Here is a 21,391-nt window from a genome sequence, read left to right as displayed (position 1 = left end):
TCCTGCCTATCAATTTTCACCCCATCCATTATGTCTACCATCTCTGCTTCTACAGAGATTCTATCAGATTAATCTTTCTTAGTGAACACTGATACTAAGTACTCATTAAGTATTCTAGCCTTTCCCTGAACCTTGAAACATGTATCACCTTCTTTCTCCCTAATAGGCGCCACTCTACCTCTTACTACACGCTTACTATTTACATGCTGGTAGACGATTTTTTAAATGTTAACTGCCATTGTATTCTCATATTCTCTCTCTCTCTCTCTTTGCCAGTCTTATTTTCCTGTTCACTTTCCCTTTCAGCTTATTTTATTTGGCCTGATTCCCATTTGAGGAATTCATTTGACATGCATGATACACCCTCTTCTTTGTTTCATCATATTCTCTATCTCCCTCGTCATCCAAGAATCCCTGCCCTATCTCCCTCCCTTGTTGGAATGCACCTAGCCTGTACATGAAGCATCTCCTCCTTAAAGATCAGCCATTTTTGACCATTTTTCCTGTCAGTCTTTGCTTCTATTTTACTCTGGCTAGATCCCTTCTCATCCAATTTGGAAGTTCTACTTTAGATTGCTCCTTGCTCTTCTCTATCACTAATCTAAACCTTATGATACGATGAACACTGTTACCCAAGTGCTCCCCCACAGACACTTGGCCCACCTCATTTCCCAGAACCAGATCCAACAATTCCTAGTTGGACTGAGAACATACAGGTCAAGGAAGATCTCCTGAATACATTTCAAATGTTCCTTACCCTTTACTCTAACATTATCCCAATCCATATTTGGGTAATTAAAGTCCCCCAATATTACCCCTCTACAGTTCTTGCACATCCTGCACAGAGATTCATGAGAATGGTTCCAGGGATGAGGAACTTCAGTTGTGAAGCTGGACTGGAGAAGTTAGGACAGTTTTCTTGGAGAAGAGAAGGCTGAGAGGTGACTTGATAGAGGTATTCAAAATCATGAGGGGTCTGAACTGAGTAGATAGAGAGAAACTATTCCCACTTATGAAAGGATCCAGAATGAGAGGTCACAGATTTAAAATAATTGGTAAGAGAAAGAAAAGTGAGATGAGGAAAAACTTCATACAGCGAGTGGTTAAGGTCTGGAATGCACTGCCTGAGAGTGTGGTGGAGGCAGATTAAATTGAAGCATTCAAAAGGGAATTAGACAGTTATACGAAAAGGAAGAATATGCAGGGTTATAGGGAGAAGGCGGGGGAATGGCACTAAGTGATTTGCTCTTTTGGAGAGTTGATGCGGACACGATGGGCTGAATGGTCTCCTTCTGCACTGTAACAATTCTGTGATCTCTGTGATTTCCTTGTAGATTTGCTGTCGATCTCTCACTATTTGGAGGCCTATAGAATACCCCTAGTAGCGTAATCGTCCCCTTTTTGCTTATCAACTCTAACCAAATGGATTCTGTCCTTGCTCCCTCAAGGACCTCCTCTCTTTCTAACACTACAATCCCTTCCCTAATCAGTACTGTCATCCCCACCTCGCTTTACTTCCCTATCTTTCCTGAACTTTGTATCTATGAGTACTAAGTGCCCAGTCCTCACCATTTTTAAGACGTTTCCAATATTGCCACTGCAACATGTTCCCACACGGCTATTTTTGCTTGTAGCACACCAGCCTTATTCACCATACCCTGTGCATTTACATACATGAATTCTAAACCTGTCTTCCTATTCCTTGTAGCCCTTCATAGTCTGCTCCCATCTAATTATGGTAATACTTCCTTCTCTAGTACTATCCAACACTCTCAATCTTCTGTGCACCTTATTCCTTTTTTCTACTATATGTTGGTGCCCATCCCCCTGCCTATTTAGTTGAAACCCTTCCCAACCACACTAGTGAACCTCCCCCATGAGGACATTGGTCTCAGTCCTACTGTGGTGCAACCCATCCCATTTGAATAGGTGCCTCCTGCCCCAGAACTGATCCCAATGCCCCAAGAATCTGAAGCCCTCCCACCTGCACCATGGCTGAAGCCATGCATTAATCCTCCCTATCTTTCTATTACTACTCTTGCTCGCGTGAGGCACTGGGCATGTGTTTCTTTGTCCCTCTGCGCCTCTGGTTACCCTTTTCCTTGAGGATCAGTTAGGACTGGATGAGGGTCAAGGAGTAAAGTGAGGGGGTGATAGTTTGATATGGTTTCCAATCCTTTTCACTCAAGATTAGGAAAATTGCCACCCACAGCAATGAAATGAATATGTCATATAAAACTGTTAAGTAGTTTAACATGCAAGTGATTCTATATTTTGCAATGTGTTTATGTCTATGGCTATATCTTAAAACATTGTCTAAACAGATATGAGAGAATGGTTCACTAACCTATCCAAGAAATTGTCAAGACATTTAACATCTGTAGGTTTATCTTTGGAATTAGATTTTCAGTTTTATTGTGCTAGTTCTCAGAAGGAGGCAGTTCCATTCAAAATATACCTACTAAACTGCAGGGAGGTGATCAGATTTTTTATAAGATACAAACCACATTCTGCAGAAAACTATTAAGTGCAATTAAAGTGAACATTATTCTGAAATGTAGCCATTGTATGACAGTCTTAAGTTTGTGGCTTTTTTTTGTTCCAGTCGAAATCAACTCTCCACATTACCATTGTGCCTCTGTGCCCTTCCTCTTAAAGTCTTGATAGCCAGTAACAATAAGTTAGTGTCGCTTCCCGAAGGCATTGGACAGTTGAAGTGTTTAATGGAGCTGGTATGTATTTTATTATAAACTACATTTAATAAGTCTGATCTTTATAACTACAAAGTTGTCTAGAGCTGGTCAGCATTCATTTCTTTAACACTTAATGTATGTACGTTTTCACAGCATTGACCAACAGTCAGCACTTGTCACACTTCAGCTTAACTTTCTGAAAAGATAAAGTCTTCATGTCCACGTTGTGAAATAATGCACTTGCACAAAATTACAAATGCAGAGCAGCCTGGTCCAAAATATATCCAATATTTTGAATGTTTGATGCACCATGATTATTTTGATATATGCGAGTGCTGTTAAGTATTTTTCTTGGAAGTTTGATGCTGGGTTTCTAGATTCCATTAATTTTTTAAAATTGAGAATCCAAAAGGAAGGACCTCAGCCCATATTGTGTGACATTGCCATGGTTTAAAACAAATAACAAGGAAGACACAACAAATCGGGAACTAGTGATTAGGTGACACCAAGATTGTGCCTACAAGTACTAAGATAATAGTGAGAAGAAAAGAACAAAGACTGTAAGGAGTTGCATAGTTTTGATGTCCTAGGAAAGATTGAGTTGGTGTGGGAAACTGGAATGGATCTTGATTTCAATACTCAAGATGTAAGAAGATTTCGAGAGGAAACTTCAAAAGGATGCTGACCTTTGTACAATCAATAAAATAAAGATATGAAAGGTTGCAGTGGAAAGAGAGAGAGAGCAAAAGGTTGGATGTAAGAAACAAGTTATTTGTCCAGGAGTACAGAGATATGTTAGAGAGAACCACCCACCACCCCGATCAGTGAGCTGTTTACAATTCTTGGACAAACTTGGACTTTAGAGAAAATTTAGAGTTATTGAGGGAAGAAAGGTGCTTGGCATGAAAGAGGGAAGGGAACTTCTCGAAGGCAGCTTTAGCAATGAAAGGCATAAAGGAAGAAAGAGCTTGCATTTATAGCACCTTCCACAATCTCAAAATATCTCAGATTTTTTTGCAGCTAATTACGTACCTGTAAATGTAGTCACTGTTGCAATGTAGGGAAACAAGGCAGTCACTGTGTATAGCAAGGTCCCACAAAGACAGTAAAATAAATGATCGAATAATCTGTTTTAGTGATGGTGGTTGAGGGATGGATGTCCTTACTCTACTTTAAAGAAGAAGTGTTATGGGATCTTTCATATCTACTTGAGAGGACAAACAGGACCTCAGTTTAATGTCTCATCTAAAAGACGGCACCTCCAACAGTGCAGCAGTCCCTCAGTACCACACTGAAATGTCAGCCTTGATTCTGTGCTCAAGTCTCTGGAGTGGGGTTTGAATTCATGATCTTCTGACTTAGAGATGAGACTGCTATATACTGAACCAAGGCTACTATTAAAATTTAATTAGAGTAGAGGGAAAGAGTGAAACCAGAAATGTAGATGAGGGAAGAAGGACTAAGGGTGCAGTTATCAATTGCAAGAGGTGAAGCTGTTGCCTAGATTTGCAGGAAGCTTGCAGAAATAACAAAAACAGAAAATGCTAGAAATGCTCAGCAGGTCAAGCAACATCTGTGGGGGAGTATGTGAAGAAGTCACACCCTGCATTAGTCATTATCATTCATCAATATCCAAATTGCTCTTGCAGTATGATAACCATTGGGTGTTATGGATTGAATTTATGTGGCCCAAGAAAATTTACATTTAATGCCATTCACATTCCATGCCACAAATTAATTACAATGATCTTAATTTCAAGATTGCATTAAGTAGTACTATGGAATAGAAGGCTATATGATACGTCATTCAAGGAAAGAATATAACATATGATTTAGTGTGACAGCATTCTTATGACAGCACCATGAGAGATATCTGTGCCCTTATTTCCCTATATGATCATACCTTGACCTTAGTGTGCTCTTGAGAGGCTGTGCTGAACTAGGGGCTAGAGATTAGGAGAGGATGGAAAATGGAATGTTTCTCAGCACTGCATCCAGAAATGCTTTCTCGTTTTAGTCAGGCTAGATTCACTTCTAAGAAATGAAGTGGAGCAAGTCGGTAATGTAAGGGTAGGAGAAAATTCAGGATGCAGTGAGTTAGCTTTGATATGAAACTTGAATAGGGGAGACGACAATCAGTTAAAGGTACTTGGCTGATAAAAAGGAAAGGAACCATCCCAGATAAACAGGGAATAAAAATTGGTAGATGAAACAGTGACAAGCAGAGCAACAACTTGCATTTATATGTAAAAAACACTGCAAAACTTTCAAACTGGATCATGGTACATTGCTAAGGGAAGTCTGTGAGGCACTAGAAGGGGCTTTAACCACAATCTTTCAAAAAAAAACTTGGGATAGAACTTGTGTCAGAGGACTGGAAGGTTGATAAAGTGACACCTCTGCTCAAGAAGAAAGGGATGAAATGGGCCTAGGAAGCACAATATGAACATTTGAAAATGACTCAAAGAGGGAGGATGGTTAGCTGTGAGAAAGACTTAAGCAATTTCAGGACGACGTAGGTGAAATAAATATGTTGCGATACATTTTGTGATGAAGACAAAGGAGAGAATATATACACTAAATAGTAAAACATACAAAGCAATGGGGTTCAGACATTCAAATCGTTGAAATGAAAATGAAGTTGATAGAATGTAAGACAGCCTGGGATCCTAGGTTCTATAAATAGGGGCATTGAGTGCAAAAGTGAAAAGGTCATGCTAAACCCTTGCTGATCATTGGCTGGGCTACAGTCAGATTATTGTGTCCAGTTTTTGGGTGCCCTACTTTGGAAGGATATCAAAGCCATTGAGATGAAGCACGTGACATTTGCTGAGCAAAACAGAGATAAGAGATTTTAGATATGTGGACCGCGATGGTTGTCTGTAAAAAGAGGTTCTGAGGGGACCTGATGCTCAAAATAATGAGAGGTTTTGAGAAGGTAAGTAGGGGAAATTATTTACATTGGAGACAGAGTTGGTAACTAGAAGGCATAAGTTTAAACCATCACCAAAAGCATGAAAGGGAAGATTAAGAACGTTTTTTTGGTGCAGAAAGTCATTAAGATACGGTCATCAAAGAGTGGTGGAAGCAGAATAGCTTTTAAAAGGCAAGTGGATAAATATTTGAAAAAGAAAAACATTTCAAAGATACGTGGAAGGGGCAGGAGATTGGGATTACGTGGATAGTTCATAAACAGCTGGTACAGACATGATGTGCTGATCGGCCTGCTTTTGTGCTGTAAAATGATGTGATTCTCACCTAATTCCACTTCTTTACCTGATAGATTATTCCAAACTCTTTTGAGTTAAGAAACATTCTGTAAGATCTGTCTTAAATTTACATTATCTTGTCCTACTGGTCTTAACGTAATGTTCTGGATTAATTTTATCTTTATCACTCAACACTTTACATGCCTCAATGAAAACCACCCTCTCTCTAAAAAGTAGAACTTAAGGTTCTCTAATGTTTCCTCACTATGGATCCATTTTTCTCTTGGGATCATTCTTGTTGCTCTTCTCTGCATCCTTTCCAAAGCTGGGATGTCCCTTCAGATGTTTGGTGATCAGAAATGCAGCCTGTTCCAAGTGAGGTCCGTCCAATGCCTAATGAAGTCTCAGCATAACCTCTGTATATTTGTACTCCACTCTTTCGGCTCTGTATTCAAACATCTGATTTGCCTTTTAATTACCTCTCACATTCTCACTTATGTTCTCTCAGTCGTGCTTTCTTGCTTAGTCTCTCTCTCTCCTCCATCTATCCATTTCTTGCACTCTCCCTCTTGTCTGTGCTGTCACTTATACAGTGTCACCTGTGGCTCAGTGGCAGTATGCAGGACTCTGGTTCATGCCCCATTCCAGAGACTTGAGCAAAAAATTCTAGGCTGACACACCAGTGCAGTACTGAGGGAGAATTGCGCTGTATGAGGCGCCATCTTTCTGATGAGGCTTCAAACCAAGGCACCATCTGCTGTCTCAGGGCCATGCCATCAAGGATCTCGAGGATCCTGTGGCATTATGTCGAAGAAGACCAGGAATATCCTGGCCAATATTTATCCCTCAACCAATATCACTAATACAGATGATATTACTACATGGCTGTTTGTAAGATCTTGCTCTGCGCAAATTGACCGCCACATTTCCAATATTATAACAGTGACTGCACATCAAAAATACTTAATTGAATGTAAAGTACTTTGGGAAGTCCCGAGGTCGTAGGCCGCGAAAGCCGTTATCTGGATGCAAGCTGTAGCTATGTGCATTCTAGTGGATATTCTTGTGTGTTATTTCTCTTGTGCACTCTCTCCTCTGCTATCCCTCAGTCCGTCTCTCAGCACTCTCCATCCGTCTCTCTTGTGCATTATCTCTCTCTTCTGTTTTCCTTTGTATTCACTCTCTCTCACGTTGAGAGATTAGAACTGTGTTTTGTTTAAGTGCATTTGATTGTAGTTCCAGTACATTTTAGTAGTCTTTGGAGCTTTGTGGGACTAGATTGTAATATCAGAAAAAACTCTAATGATTGCTTTGTTTTTTTCCTCTTTTGATACTCAGGATGTGAGCTGCAATGAAATTACAGCTTTGCCACAGCAAATGGGACAACTTCAGTCACTCAGAGAGCTGAACATCAGGCGAAATTATCTGCAGATTTTGCCAGAGGGTGAAACTGTCTTTGAATATCTCAATATCTTACTTATTTTACAACAAGTAGTGAAATAATAAAAAAAAACTAAATCCATTTGTTTTTCTTTCCTGTAGAGCTAGCAGACCTTCCGCTTGTGAAATTAAACTTTTCCTGTAATAAGGTTGTGTCAATACCAATCTGCTACAGGAATATGAGGCAACTACAGATGATAGAAATGGATAATAATCCATTGCAGTCTCCGCCAGCACAGGTCAGTTGTTTTTCATAGAAAAATTCTAGAATACAGCATAAGTTCTAAATTTCCCTTGAAATGACTTTAGGTGCAGGCAATGTAACATGTTGCTGAGGCCATCCATTGATGATTGGAACTGACGGACCATTTCATCTGGGAAGAATTTGGTTCTAGCTCCTGTAGTCCTAATCATACTAGAAATTATATGCCAGCATCCTGAGCTGTAATGGCACCCGCTTCAGTACTACGGTATCCTGTGTATGTGTGCACATTAGTGCATCTGAGTATCTAAGAATCTGTGGTCTGCATGCACTAAAACTGTTGAAGGGTCACAAACCCTATGTATTGAACTTAAGGTTGCTGTTCTGCAGTTTGTTCTATCAAGTACTCAGAGTTGGCTCACAACATGACTCAGCATATATACATGACCTGCATTAATCAAGTTTAATAAACTATGCTTTACTTTGGAAAATGAACAGAAATCTTGATATCTTGGTTGCGTCACTTCAGTTGGAGCCCGAGTTCCAACTGAATCATCATTAGCCTAGGTGTGTGTCAGTGCTTAGTTTGAAAATGTGTGCTATTTGCTTGACTGCTTTCCAGTGATAGACACACCTAAACACGGCATGCATTGTCTGATAACTATCATAATTTCTATCTAATGTTCAGCTCAGCCCTAGGGCCTATCAGGAATACCAGGTTTGCTGTAAGGAAATGCTCCAATTTCATATAGACTGCGACAATCTTGTCCACAGACATACCTCATGTTCTACCTCTTCAAAGAAGTAGAACTCCAACTGCAGGTGAAATTGGGAATTGTTTTCCAAGTTTGGACTTCTTTGATACTGCAGAACCAACCGAGTTGCACTCCAGTCAGAAATAAAACGTCTTGTACAACTTGAACCATGTTACTACTCAGTCCAGGAATTTAATGAACACTTTGAGTTGGCATGTTGGAAACCTGAAGAATAGCAAGCTGCCCGAGGCATCAAGATTGTTAAGTTTAGTGTGTGAAATATGTACCAACCTCTGCTGATACCCCAATGTAGAAATCAGCCCCTGACCAATCTTAAGTATTCAGCTCTGGACACAACTGCTTTAATAATGAAACTTCCTATGCCAGCCTACAGCAGAACCTATAATAATGCCCAGACTTGGGCTGATAAGTCGCAAGTAACATTCATGCTAGATAAGTAATGACTATCTCAAGCAAGCAGTTAGGTCGCAGATCAGCCATGATCTCATTGAATGACCGGACAGGCTCGAGGAGCTAAATGGTCTGCTGTTCTTGTGTTCTTAAGAGAAAGTTCAGCATCTCCCCATGCCCTTCAAGGGCACCACCATCGCCAGGTTCCCCATCATCAACATCTTGGCGTTACCAAAAGCTTAACTGGACCGTCATAGCCACACTGTGGCTACAAGAGCAGACAAGAGGCTGGATACTCGCATTGAGTGGCTCATTTCCTGACCCCTTTGAAGTCTCTGCACCATCTGCACAGCTCATCAGCAATGTGATGGGATACTTGCTACTCACATGGTCAGATACAGCTGCAATAACACTCTAGAAGTTTGACACCATCCAAGACAGAGCGCCTCACATTTTTGGTGCCCCTGCCACTAGAATCAGTATCTATCCCTTCATTACTGACTGCAGTATGTACTATCTTCAGGATGCGCATTTGATTCATGGGCACTCTCTCCTTGTGATCTCTACCACTGAGAAGTTCAAGAGGTGAAACGTGTCTGCACCATCGCCTCCAAGTCACATATCATCTTGATTTGGACATATATTGCCATCGGGTAACTATCCTGGAATTCCAGAAGTAATCCCATCATGGCAGCACCATCACCATTAGAACTGTAGCTTTTCAGGAAATTCCATCACCACCTTCTCGGGCCAACTACAGAAGAGCAGTTATTTTAATAATGCCAGCATCCTAAGAGCAAATATAGCAAAAACAAATGTACAGTGATTCAGAACATGGGATAAAATAAGCTGGTCCATATTGGCCCTTCGAGTGGTACATGTGTCCTCTTACCCCAAAGTCCTTGTAAAACAGACCCATGCCTTAGACATGGGGTTTAGGCTAATACCACTTCACACAGATGCCTTGATGAGAGGTTTAGTTTTTCCTTGAAGCTATAATTAGATTACTGGGAATTCCCATCTCAGGGAAGTATCTTCTTGAATTCCCATCTCAGGGAAGTATCTTCTTGGAGCATAGGTAAAGAGCTTGCTAAGAGATTTAAACCTCTGAAGAGGCCCTGTCCTGCACAGACAGATAAGGTCTCTTTTTATTTCATGGGTGGTCCCAAAATTCAGAGGACTCATTTCCTCTGAACTGTTACATTTCCACCTCCCAAGGAATGCTTGGCCCAAGAAGTTTTTTTGGAGGGCCAAATTTGTTTGGATTCCACAACCTACATTTAATAGCAGAGTGTCAGCCTAACTTTCCACAGTTTCTGTTTCTCGGTCATGAATATCCTATCAGCATCCAGCAAAGTTCCCATGCTTAAGGTGTACAATGCTAAGGGAAGCTATCCAGCCAAAATATGATGTTTTAACATTTCTTCTTTGATCTGCAATATTTTCTAAATCAAGTGCTTTTTTTTTAGGGTTGAAAATGTTTCACCTGTTGTAACTTTTCCTTGATGGACATATCATGGGTAAACACTTACTGGAATTCAGCTTTTATATGGTATCAGGAAAATGGAACCATTTGAAAGGGAGATCATGCTTACTCATTGCACTGATCCCTATCCTAACTCATTCTCTCCCAGGAACTTAAAACTCTGGAACTACTTATATAACAACTTATATGCTGCTAAAGTTGGATTAAACAGGGTAGCAGGAGGTTCATTGGAGCACAGACCAGTTGGGCTGAATGGCAGGTTGAGAGTGTGGTTAATAAAGCATACAGTATCCTCGGCTTTATTAATAGGGGCATAGAGTACAAGAGCAAGGAAGTTATGTTGAACTTGTATAAGACACTAGTTCGTCCTCAGATGGAATATTGTGTCCAGTTCTGGGTGCCTCACTTTAGAAAAGACATGAGGGCATTGGAGAGAGTACAGAAAAGATTCACAAGAATGGTTCCAGGGATGTGGAACTTCAGTTATGAAGATAGATGGGAGAAGTTGGGACTGTTTTCCTTGGAGAAGAGAAGGCTAAGAGATAATTTGATAGAGATATTCAAAATGATGAGGGGTCTGGACAGAGTAGATAGAGAGAAACTGTTCCCGCTCATGAAAGGATCAAGAACGAGAGGGCACAGATTTAAAGTCATTGGTAAGAGAAGCAAAAATGACACGAGAAAAAACTTTTTCATGCAGAGTGGTTAAGGTCTGGAATGCTCTGCCTGAGAGTGTGGTGAAGGCAGGTTCAATTGAAGCATTCAAAAGGGAATTAGACTGTTATATGGAAAGGAAGGGTGTGCAGAGTTATGGGGAGAAGGCGGGGAATGGAACTGAGTCAGTTGCTCTTTCGGAGAGCCAGTGTGATTACGATGGGCCAAATGGCCTCCTTCTGCATTGTAACAATTTTGTGATTCTGTAATTCGGTGATTCTGACACAAGGGAAAGAAATTGACACAGCACTTTCCCTCTGCTAAGCCACCAAATTTCAGTGTGCAACAAAGGATTGCCATTCTCAGATGATAGTGCATCGAAAAGTAACTTGAACTGACGGTGTTATAAGGCCCTTGCACGAATCAAATTATTTTCACAACGATCAAATCCCATTACTTTGTCACAAATTGCCTGATGATGAATGATACAGTGGTAGTTCAGGAAATGAGGGAAATCGGGATCTGCTTTGCAACTTGCAATGAAACCGACATGACGCCCAGTCATTGAAGGGGCTTCATCAGTTGTTATTGACACTAGCTTCTCGATAGGGCGGCGCAGTGGTTTGCACCACAGCCTCACAGCTCCAGGGACCCGGGTTCAGTTCTGGGTACTGCCTGTGCGGAGTTTGCAAGTTCTCCCTGTGACCGCGTGGGTTTTCGCCGGGTGCTCCGGTTTCCTCCCACAGCCAAAGACTTGCAGGTGATAGGTAAATTGGCCATTGTAAATTGCCCCTAGTGTAGGTAGGTGGTAGGGAATATGGGATTACTGTAGGGTTAGTATAAATGGGTGGTTGATGGTCGGCACAGACTCGGTGGGCCGAAGGGCCTGTTTCAGTGCTGTATTTCTAAATAAATATATAAAGAGCACATTCTTTTTTACAAAATAATTCTTACCTTTATTAGAGATATCAACTCCTCTAGTAGTGGCTTTCAAAGGCAACAATGGTGAAGTCTTCAAACACCATTCAAACGAATGCAGCCAGCTGGGCAGTGTTGCTGGAGTCATCCGATTCAACACATTGAATGGAGAACGACTGACAAGTACTTAAATCCCTCGCTGTTTCAAAACGTCTGCAAATAATGCCGATGCCCTTTTTGCCATGGTGTTCACCCCTAACTGCACGTCGTTTATTTCTGGCTTGTTCTTGAAATCTTTGAATAATGATTCAGCCATAAGGGCGGCACAGTGGCGCAGTGGTTAGCACCGCAGCCTCACAGCTCCAGGGACCCGGGTTCGATTCTGGGTACTGCCTGTGCGGAGTTTGCAAGTTCTCCCTGTGTCTGCATGGGTTTTCGCCGGGTGCTCCGGTTTCCTCCCACATCCAAAAGACTTGCAGGTGATAGGTAAATTGGCTATTGTAAATTGCCCCTAGTGTAGGGAGGTGATAGGGAATATGGGATTTCTTTCTTTTGGGCCTCCTTATCTCGAGAGACAATGGATACGCGCCTGGAGGTGGTCAGTGGTTTGTGAAGCAGCGCCTGGAGTGGCTATAAAGGCCAATTCTAGAGTGACAGGCTCTTCCACAGGTGCTGCAGAGAAATTTGTTTGTCGGGGCTGTTGCACAGTTGGCTCTCCCCTTGTCTTTTTTCCTGCCAACTACTAAGTCTCTTCGATTCGCCACATTTTAGCCCTGTCTTTATGGCTGCCCGCCAGCTCTGGCGAACGCTGGCAACTGACTCCCACGACGTGATCAGTGTCACAGGATTTCATGTCGCGTTTGCAGACGTCTTTAAAGCGGAGACATGGACGGCCGGTGGGTCTGATACCAGTGGCGAGCTCGCTGTACAATGTGTCTTTGGGGATCCTGCCATCTTCCATGCGGCTCACATGGCCAAGCCATCTCAAGCGCCGCTGACTCAGTAGTGTGTATAAGCTGGGGATGTTGGCCGCTTCGAGGACTTCTGTGTTGGAGATACGGTCCTGCCACCTGATGCCAAGTATTCTCCGGAGGCAGCGAAGATGGAATGAATTGAGACGTCGCTCTTGGCTGGCATACGTTGTCCAGGCCTCGCTGCCATAGAGCAAGGTACTGAGGACACAGACCTGATACACTTGGACTTTTGTGTTCCGTGTCAGTGCGCCATTTTCCCACACTCTCTTGGCCAGTCTGGACATAGCAGTGGAAGCCTTTCCCATGCGCTTGTTGATTTCTGCATCTAGAGACAGGTTACTGGTGATAGTTGAGCCGAGGTAGGTGAACTCTTGAACCACTTCCAGAGCGTAGTCGCCAATATTGATGGATGGAGCATTTCTGACGTCCTGCCCCATGATGTTCGTTTTCTTGAGGCTGATGGTTAGGCCAAATTCATTGCAGGCAGCCGCAAACCTGTCGATGAGACTCTGTAGGCACTCTTCAGTGTGAGATGTTAAAGCAGCATCGTCAGCAAAGAGGAGTTCCCTGATGAGGACTTTGCGTACTTTGGACTTCGCTCTTAGACGGGCAAGGTTGAACAACCTGCCCCCTGATCTTGTGTGGAGGAAAATTCCTTCTTCAGAGGACTTGAACGCATGTGAGAGCAGCAGGGAGAAGAAAATCCCAAAAAGTGTGGGTGTGAGAACACAGCCCTGTTTCACGCCACTCAGGATAGGAAAGGGCTCTGATGAGGAGCCACCATGTTGAATTGTGCCTTTCATATTGTCATGGAATAAGGTGATGATACTTAGTAGCTTTGGAGGGCATCCGATCTTTTCTAGTTGTCTGAAGAGACCACGTCTGCTGACGAGGTCAAAGGCTTTGGTGAGATCAATGAAAGCAATGTAGAGGGGCATCTGTTGTTCACTGCATTTCTCCTGTATCTGACGAAGGGAGAACAGCATGTCAACGGTCGATCTCTCTGCACGAAAGCCACACTGTGCCTCAGGGTAGACGCGCTCGGCCAGCTTCTGGAGCCTGTTCAGAGCGACTCGAGCAAAGACTTTCCCCACTATGCTGAGCAGGGAGATTCCACAGTAGTTGTTGCAGTCACCGCGGTCACCTTTGTTTTTATAGAGGGTGATGATATTGGCATCGCGCATGTCCTGGGGTACTGCTCCCTTGTCCCAGCACAGGCATAGCAGTACATGTTGTGCTGAGAGTATAGCAGGCTTGGCACTCTTGATTATTTCAGGGGTAATGCTGTCCTTCCCAGGGGCTTTTCCGCTGGCTAGAGAATCAATGGCATTACTGAGTTCCGATTTTGTTGGCTGTATGTCCAGCTCATCCATGACTGGCAGAGGCTGGGCTACATTGAGGGCGATCTCAGTGACAACATTCTCCCTGGAGTACAGTTCTAGGTAGTGCTCAACCCAGCGGTCCATTTGTTTGTGTTGGTCAGTGATTATGTCCCCTGATTTAGATTTGAGGGGGGCGATCTTCTTGATGGTTGGCCCAAGAGCTCTCTTCATGCCGTCATACATTCCTCTGATGTTTCCGGTGTCTGAGGCCAGCTGAATATGACTGCATAGGTGTTGCCAGTAGTCGTTTGCGCAGCGCCTGGCTGTTCTTTGTGCAGTGCTTCTGGCTGCTTTAAGTGCTGCGGATGTTAAATCGCTGGGGGCTTTCTTGTAGTTCAACAGTGCAATGCGCTTAGCGGCTATGACAGGTTCTAGCTCTTCATTATGAGATTGAAACCAGTCTGCATTTCTCTTCGCACTTTTGCCGTAGGTGGTCAAAGCTGACTCATAGATGGCGTCTCTGATGTGGGCCCACTTGGTCTCAGCATCCCCTGTGGGAGTGTTTTGAAGGGCTGTTACAAGTGAATTTAGAAATTTTTGTAACAGCTGTGGGTGAGAAATTCTCCCCCATCCCTGGAACCATTCTGGTAAATCTCCTCTGCACTCTCTCAAGGGCCCTCAAATCCTTCCTAAAGTGTGGTGACCAGAACTGGACAGAATACTCTAGTTGGGTCCTAACCAGAGCTTTATACAGGTTCAGCATAACTTGCCTGCTTTTGTACTCAATACCTCTATTTATGAAGCCCAAGATCCCATATGCTTTACTAACTATTCTGTCAATGTTCTGCCACTTCTAAGATCTATGCAAATGAACCCCCCCCCCCCCCCACCCCCAGGTCCATCTGTTCCTGTACACTCTTAGCAACTGTGCCATTAAGTCTATATTACCCCTCTCTGTTCCTTCTGCCAAAATACATCACCTCACGCTTGTCAGTATTAAATTCCATCTGCCACTTGTCTGCCTGTTCTGTTCTCCTGTCTGTGCCCTGTTGCAGTCGATTATATCATCCTCACTGTTTGTCGCACCGCCAAGTTTGGTATCACCTGCAAATTTGGAAATGTTATCCTTTATTCCAATATCCAAGCCATTTATATGTATCACAAAAGCAGTGGTCCTAACACTGAACCTTGGGAAACACCATTGCCTACTATCCTCCAGTCTAAAAAGAAACTGTTCACCATGACTCGTTTTCTGTCTTTAAGCCAATTTTTTTTATCCAAGCTGACCCTGACCCTCCTATTCCATGAGCCTCAATTTTGTTAACCAGCCTTTTATACAGTACTTTGTCAAATGCATTCTTAAAATCCATATAAACAACATCCACCGCATTCCCTTCATCAACCTTCTCTGATACATCTGCAAAATATTCAATTAGTCAAGCACGATCTGCCTTTTACAAATCTATGCTGGCTCTCCTTAATTAGCTCAAACCTCTCCAAGTGCCTGTTGATTTTTTTTTCCTTTATTGTTTTTAAAACCTTACCCACCACTGATGATAAACTGTAGTTTATAGTTTATAGGTCTGTAGTTACTAGAAATGTCCTTACACACATTTGCCACTTTCCAATTCTCTGGCACCTCCCTGAATTCTGAAGTTTTACTTTTTTTGACAGGATTTGACAGGTCCAGGATTGTTGCTGTACTATTCAGAAGGGCCAGTGTTCTATTGTCTTGAAGTCCTATCTTTTTGTTAGCTTTTTTTGGTTTTGGAACCACCTCCAGGCGCGTATCCATTGTCTCTCGAGATAAGGAGGCCCAAAAGAAGAAGAAGAAGAAGAAAAGAATTGAATGGCCTATCTAGCACTGCATGGAAAATAAGGAAGAGGGTGTGAAAGGGTGACAATGAGTGGTAAAATCCAACAGTAACTGCTTTCTTGATGATGAATAGGGGGAAATTTGATGCTGGGCAGCACAGTGCGCTTGATGAAATCCCATTCCATGTATTGCAGCACCAGGTCATTCAATAAAATAGCAGCACCTTCATTGTTCCGAGCTCTAGGTTACTGAATAACATCATCAAATTGTTTCTTCCACACTGTTGTATTTGAAGGAGAGGAGTAACTTATCTAGCACTCTTGTGGATTATACCACATTTTAAAATGTGGTGCTGATGTTGCAGTTAGAAGCATCTGATGTGATTTTTTTTTTGGAACTACTATTTAAGGATAATAAATAATCTCTCCTTTTTATGTTTAGATCTGCATGAAGGGCAAAGTGCACATATTCAAGTACCTGAACATAGAAGCATGTAGAATTGACAAGACGGCAGAAACTCTTTACCAGCAACCTATAGAGAAGGCCCGTGTGCCACAGCCTGTTGGAGGGAGGTTAGTTTCAAAAACGTTCTTTCTCATTGAGACCTGTGCATTGATAGGAAATTGATAATGAGCAACTACTTTGCAGAGTCCCAGACCTGCCAACTCTCGTGATTTTTTTCGCAAGAGACCCACATTGTTTGTACAATTAAGAGGGTTCTGAGGTCGCACAGCTTTCTCGGGAAATAAGTTTTCTACTCACACAAATATGAATAATTGCTTTCAGGTAGGAGACTTCTTGGAAAACGTTTATTCAACTTCTGGAGGCACCATTTTAAATTGAAAATTCAGGGAGCACATTAAAGCTGCAACCAATTGTCAAATGCTTGATCTGTTTGGCTGAGTCCAGTGTCTTTACGCCAGGTTAGAATTGAAATGAAAACAAGCTGGTAGCTGCTACTTTGCATATTCCAGTGTTTTCCTTTCGTGTGACTGCTTAGGGAGCCATGTCGGGACCAGGTTTCTGACTTTTCTGATCAGTGGGTTGGTTACAGAGAGAAAATTTGCAAGCTGTTTTTTAAAAATATATTGTGCTCAGCCCCTGACGGCTTCCGACGAAACATCACTCATCACTTTTAAAGAAGTAAATATCCTACTATTGTTTGAAGGCACAGCACACGCGAATTGTATAAACAGTTGTAGCATTACAATTACTGAATAGTTTGTAAATTTTCCTACACCCAACTTTTACCTAAAATATGCATGACAGCACATGTTGCATTCACATTAAGTAAAAGCATCCAGAAGATTTTATGGTATAGGTTTTTTTTTGTGATGAAGTTCATTTAATTTGACTGCACTTCTATAATTCAAACTGATAAAATACCAAATATGATTTTCCTACCAAAACATTCATCTAAATGGGTAGGTCTTCTGAGTGGCTTGCTAGATCAATTCAGAGAGTATTAAGAATGCTTAATGCCTGAGATCGCTTCTCCCAGACTGGTAAAGGGGAACCAGCTCCCTTCCTCAAAGGACATTACTAAACCAGTTGGGCTTTTAGAATAAAGTAGCAACTTTTACGGTCAAAATTTATCAGATTTCACAGTGCAGTTTTGCAACTTGTTGTGTGATTTTTGAACTCTCAATCCCTGGGCTGCTGGCCTAGTGCCAGAACCATTAAGCTATTGCTCCCCATGGAACAGATCATTAAATCAGGGTTCTGTTTGTTGGATTTAATACTGCAGTGTGGAACTTTGGTGCCTCCTAGTGGAAAATGTTGCTGATTTTCTCCTATTGAGTGAGTTATGTTCTATCAAATATCCTGACATGTAAGATTTGTTTGTATTATGAGCAGACTTGAAAATAGGTTGCTTTTATATTACCTTATTGCCCCAGCATTCACATTCTGACTTGTAGATTGCTCTTAGTTTATGTAGTTAGGATTAGAGTTGTCAAGGGCAATCTGGGATGGGCAACAAAATGCTGGATTTAGCAGTGACACCCACATCCCATGAATGAATTTTTTAAAAAAGCCATCAGGTCCACCTGCACTTGTCCCATTTTCTTCTGGACTCATCCCACACATATGCTTCCTTTCCCCTTTCACTTCCTGGAAGAAGGAAAACACAGTGACACAGAACCAATTCTGGGCTCCTCTGTCAAAAATCCCCCTCTGAACCCTTCAGTGGGGATCAGGGGGCCCCAAGAGCAACATTTATTACAGAAATCTTAGCTTCCTTCTGTCCTGATTGTATAGTTTTCAAAAATGTATCTATTGTTCTTGACAGTGGCATTTTTAAAAATTCTTTCATGGGATGTGAGCGTCACTGGCAAGGCCAACATTCGTTGCCCAACCCTAATTTCCCTTGAGAAGGTGGTGGTGCGCTGCCGCCTTGAACCACTGCCATCCATCAGGTGTAGGTATACCCACAGTGCTGTTAGGAAGGGAGTTATGGGTTTTTGACCCAGTGACAGTGAAGGAACTGTGATATAGTTCCAAGTCAGGATGATGTGTGTCTTGGAGGGAACTTGCAAGTGGTGCTCCCATGTGTCTGCTGCCCTTGCCCTTCTAGGTGGAAGAGGTCGCGGGTTTGGAAGGTGCTGTCGAAGAAGGCTTGGTGAGTTGCTGCAGTCCATCTTGAATATGGTGCACACTGATGCCACTATGCGTCAGTGATGGAGGGAGTGAATGTTGATGGTGGTAGATGGGGTGCCAATCAAGCGGGCTGCTTTGTCCTGGATGGTGTCGAGCTTCTTGAGTGTTGTTGGAACTGCACTCATCCAGGCAAGTGGAGAGTATTCCATCACACTCCTGACTTGTGCCTTGTAGATAGTGGACAGGCTTTGGGGAGTCAGGAAGTGACTAACTCGCCACAGAATTCCCAGCCTCTGACCTGCTCCTGTAGCCACAATATTTATGTGGCTGGTCCAGTTTATTTTCTGGTCAGTGGTAACCCCCAGGATGTTGATAGTGGGGGATTCAGCAATGCAATACTGTTGAATGTCATGGGGAGATGGTTAGAATATCTGTCATTGGCGATGGTCACTGCCTGGTACTTGTGTAGTGCGAATGTTACTTGCCATTTCTCAGCCCAAGCCTGACTGTTGTCCAGGTCTTGCTGCATGTGGCCACAGACTGCTTCTGTATCTGAGGAGTCGCAAATGGCACAGAACATTATGCAGTCATCAGTGAACATCCCCACTTCTGACCTTATGATGGTGGGAAGGTCATTGATCAAGCAGCTGGACATGGTTGGGCCTAGCACACTACCCTGAGGGACTCCTGCAGCAATGTCCTGGGACATATCTGTTTGGTCTGCCAACAGCCACAACCTTCTTCGTTTGTACGAGGTATGACTCCAACCAGTGGAGAGTTTAACAGGAAAAGACAGGCTAGATAAAGATAAACTATTTCCACTGGTTGGAGATTCAAAAACTAGGGGGCATAGTCTAAAAATTAGGAGCAGACCGTTCAGGAGAGATGTTAGGAAGCACTTCTTCACACAAAGGGTGGTAGAGGTTTGGAACTCTCTCCCACAAACAGCAGTTGAAGCTAGACCAGTTGTTAATTTTAAATCTGAGATAGGTAGATTTTTGTTAAGCAAAGATATTAAGGGATATAGGCCAAAGGCAGGTATATGGAGTTAGGCCGCAGATCAGCCATGATCTCATTGAATGGCAGGACAGGCTCGAGGGGCTAAATGGCCTACTCCTGTTCCTATCTTCCTATTTCCTATGTTCCCCCCAGATTCCCATTGACTTCAGTTTTGCTGGGACTCCTTGATGCCATACTCAGTCAAATGCTGCCTGATATCAAGGGCAGTCACTCTCCCCTCAACTCTTGAATTCAGCTCTTTTGTCCAGGTTTGGACCAAGGCTGTAACGAGGTCAGGAGCCGAGTTGCCCTGGCGGAACCCAAACTGAGCATCACTGAGCAGGTTATTGCTGTGTAAGTGCCACTTATTAGCAATGTTGTCGACACCTTCCATCACTTTGCTGTTTGAGAGTAGACTGATGGGGCGGTAATTGGCCGGATTGGATTTGTCCTGCTTTTTGGGGACAGGACATACCTGAGTAACGTTCCACATTGTTGGGTAGATACCAATGTTGTAGTTGTACTGGAACAGCTTGGCTAGGGGTGCAGCTAGTTCTGGAGCACAGGCCTTCAGTATTATTGCTAGGATGTTGTCAGGGCCCATAGTCTTTGCTCCATTCAGCATCATCAACTGTTTCTTGATATCATGTGGAGTGAATTGAATTGGCTGAGGACCTCGGAAGGAGGTTGAGATGGATCATCTGCTCGGCACTTCTGGCTGAAGATGGATGCAAGTTCTTCAGCCTTGTCTTTTGCACTCACGAGCTGGACTCCCCCATCGTTGAGGATGGGGATGTTTGTGGAGCCTCGTCCTCTGGTTAGTTGTTTAATGATCCACTGCCATTCACGACTAGATGTGGCATGACTGCAGAGCTTAGATCTGACCTGTTGGTTGTACAATCGTTTAACTCTATCATGTGCTATGTCTGCTGTTTAGCATGTTAGTCCTGTGTTTTGTCTTCACTAGGTTGGCACCTCATTTTTAGGTTTGCCTGGTGCTGCTCCTGGCATGTTCTTCTGCACTCCTCATTGAACCAGGGTTGGTTCCCTGGCTTGGTGCTACTGGTAGACTGAGGGATATGCCAGGCCATGAGATTACAGATTGTGTCTGAATACAATTCTGCTGCTGATGATGATCTGTAGTGCCTCATGGATGCCCAGTTTTGAGCTGCTGTGGTAATTTAGCCTCTTATTGAGATGTCCAAGATTGAGATTGCGAGGAAGATTAAACATAGGTTAAAAATGGCACATACTCTTGTCTGATTGGTTATTGACCTAGTCTCTGTTCTGTACCTTGTATCTTGTTAGAGTTTCTAGATGGACCTGTTCGTAGCAACATATGGTTCCCTGTTCTTGGTTGTGTCTGTTAAGTACAGTAGGATGATGTTGAAACTTTTTTGGTGAGGTGGTAATGCTGAGTGTATTTAGGCTACACCCTTTGATAAGATAGGATTGCAGATAGTTTGTAAAAGAACCTGGGAGGAAATTTATTAATTAAAGAGGGAAATACGTGAAGTAAATGGAAAATGCTGGCCTTTGTTTTTTTTAAAACAAAATAGTTGCGCTGAAATAGTGAGAACTTTGCCATGTGTAGGGATGGAGTCAACTTTCTGTGGAGTTCTCTCAATCTCCTGCCGTAATTTCAGTGAGTAATGTAAACTATTTAAGGGTTTCTCCAAGGTTTCCCCAGAGTTATGACAGGAGATCAGGGAATTCTGCCGCCTAATTTTATAGGTCATGCTGTTAAACAGTTCAGAGGTGCTGGATGATATTACGAGACAGATACTTGGTGGCCCAGTGCATTAGTGCACAGCTTGGTAAATTGTGTGAATGTACCCACCCAGTGGATTAGGTAATAGCCCCGAAACAGATTCCCCTGTTGCTTGCACAGCTGGTGTGAAGTGAGAGCACTTA

The 21,391-nt window shown here is 42.8% G+C and overlaps 1 protein-coding gene across 5 annotated transcripts in view; it reads left to right on the top strand.

Annotated features, from left to right (window-relative positions):
• The window catches only part of lrch1 (leucine-rich repeats and calponin homology (CH) domain containing 1), a 188,100-nt gene that overhangs the window by 106,643 nt on the left and 60,066 nt on the right, over positions 1 to 21,391 (top strand). For all 5 annotated transcript variants that reach the window (XM_068040286.1, XM_068040285.1, XM_068040287.1 and 2 more), the window contains exons 3-6: positions 2,606 to 2,732; positions 7,241 to 7,346; positions 7,445 to 7,581; positions 16,322 to 16,452. In XM_068040286.1, coding sequence (XP_067896387.1) covers positions 2,606 to 2,732; positions 7,241 to 7,346; positions 7,445 to 7,581; positions 16,322 to 16,452 — 501 coding nt within the window. The remainder of the gene's footprint in view (positions 1 to 2,605; positions 2,733 to 7,240; positions 7,347 to 7,444; positions 7,582 to 16,321; positions 16,453 to 21,391) is intronic.

This window comes from Heterodontus francisci, chromosome 10 (assembly GCF_036365525.1).
Source record: "Heterodontus francisci isolate sHetFra1 chromosome 10, sHetFra1.hap1, whole genome shotgun sequence".
In the NCBI taxonomy this organism is placed as follows: domain Eukaryota; kingdom Metazoa; phylum Chordata; class Chondrichthyes; order Heterodontiformes; family Heterodontidae; genus Heterodontus; species Heterodontus francisci.
This window is presented reverse-complemented; position numbering and strand designations above follow the sequence as displayed.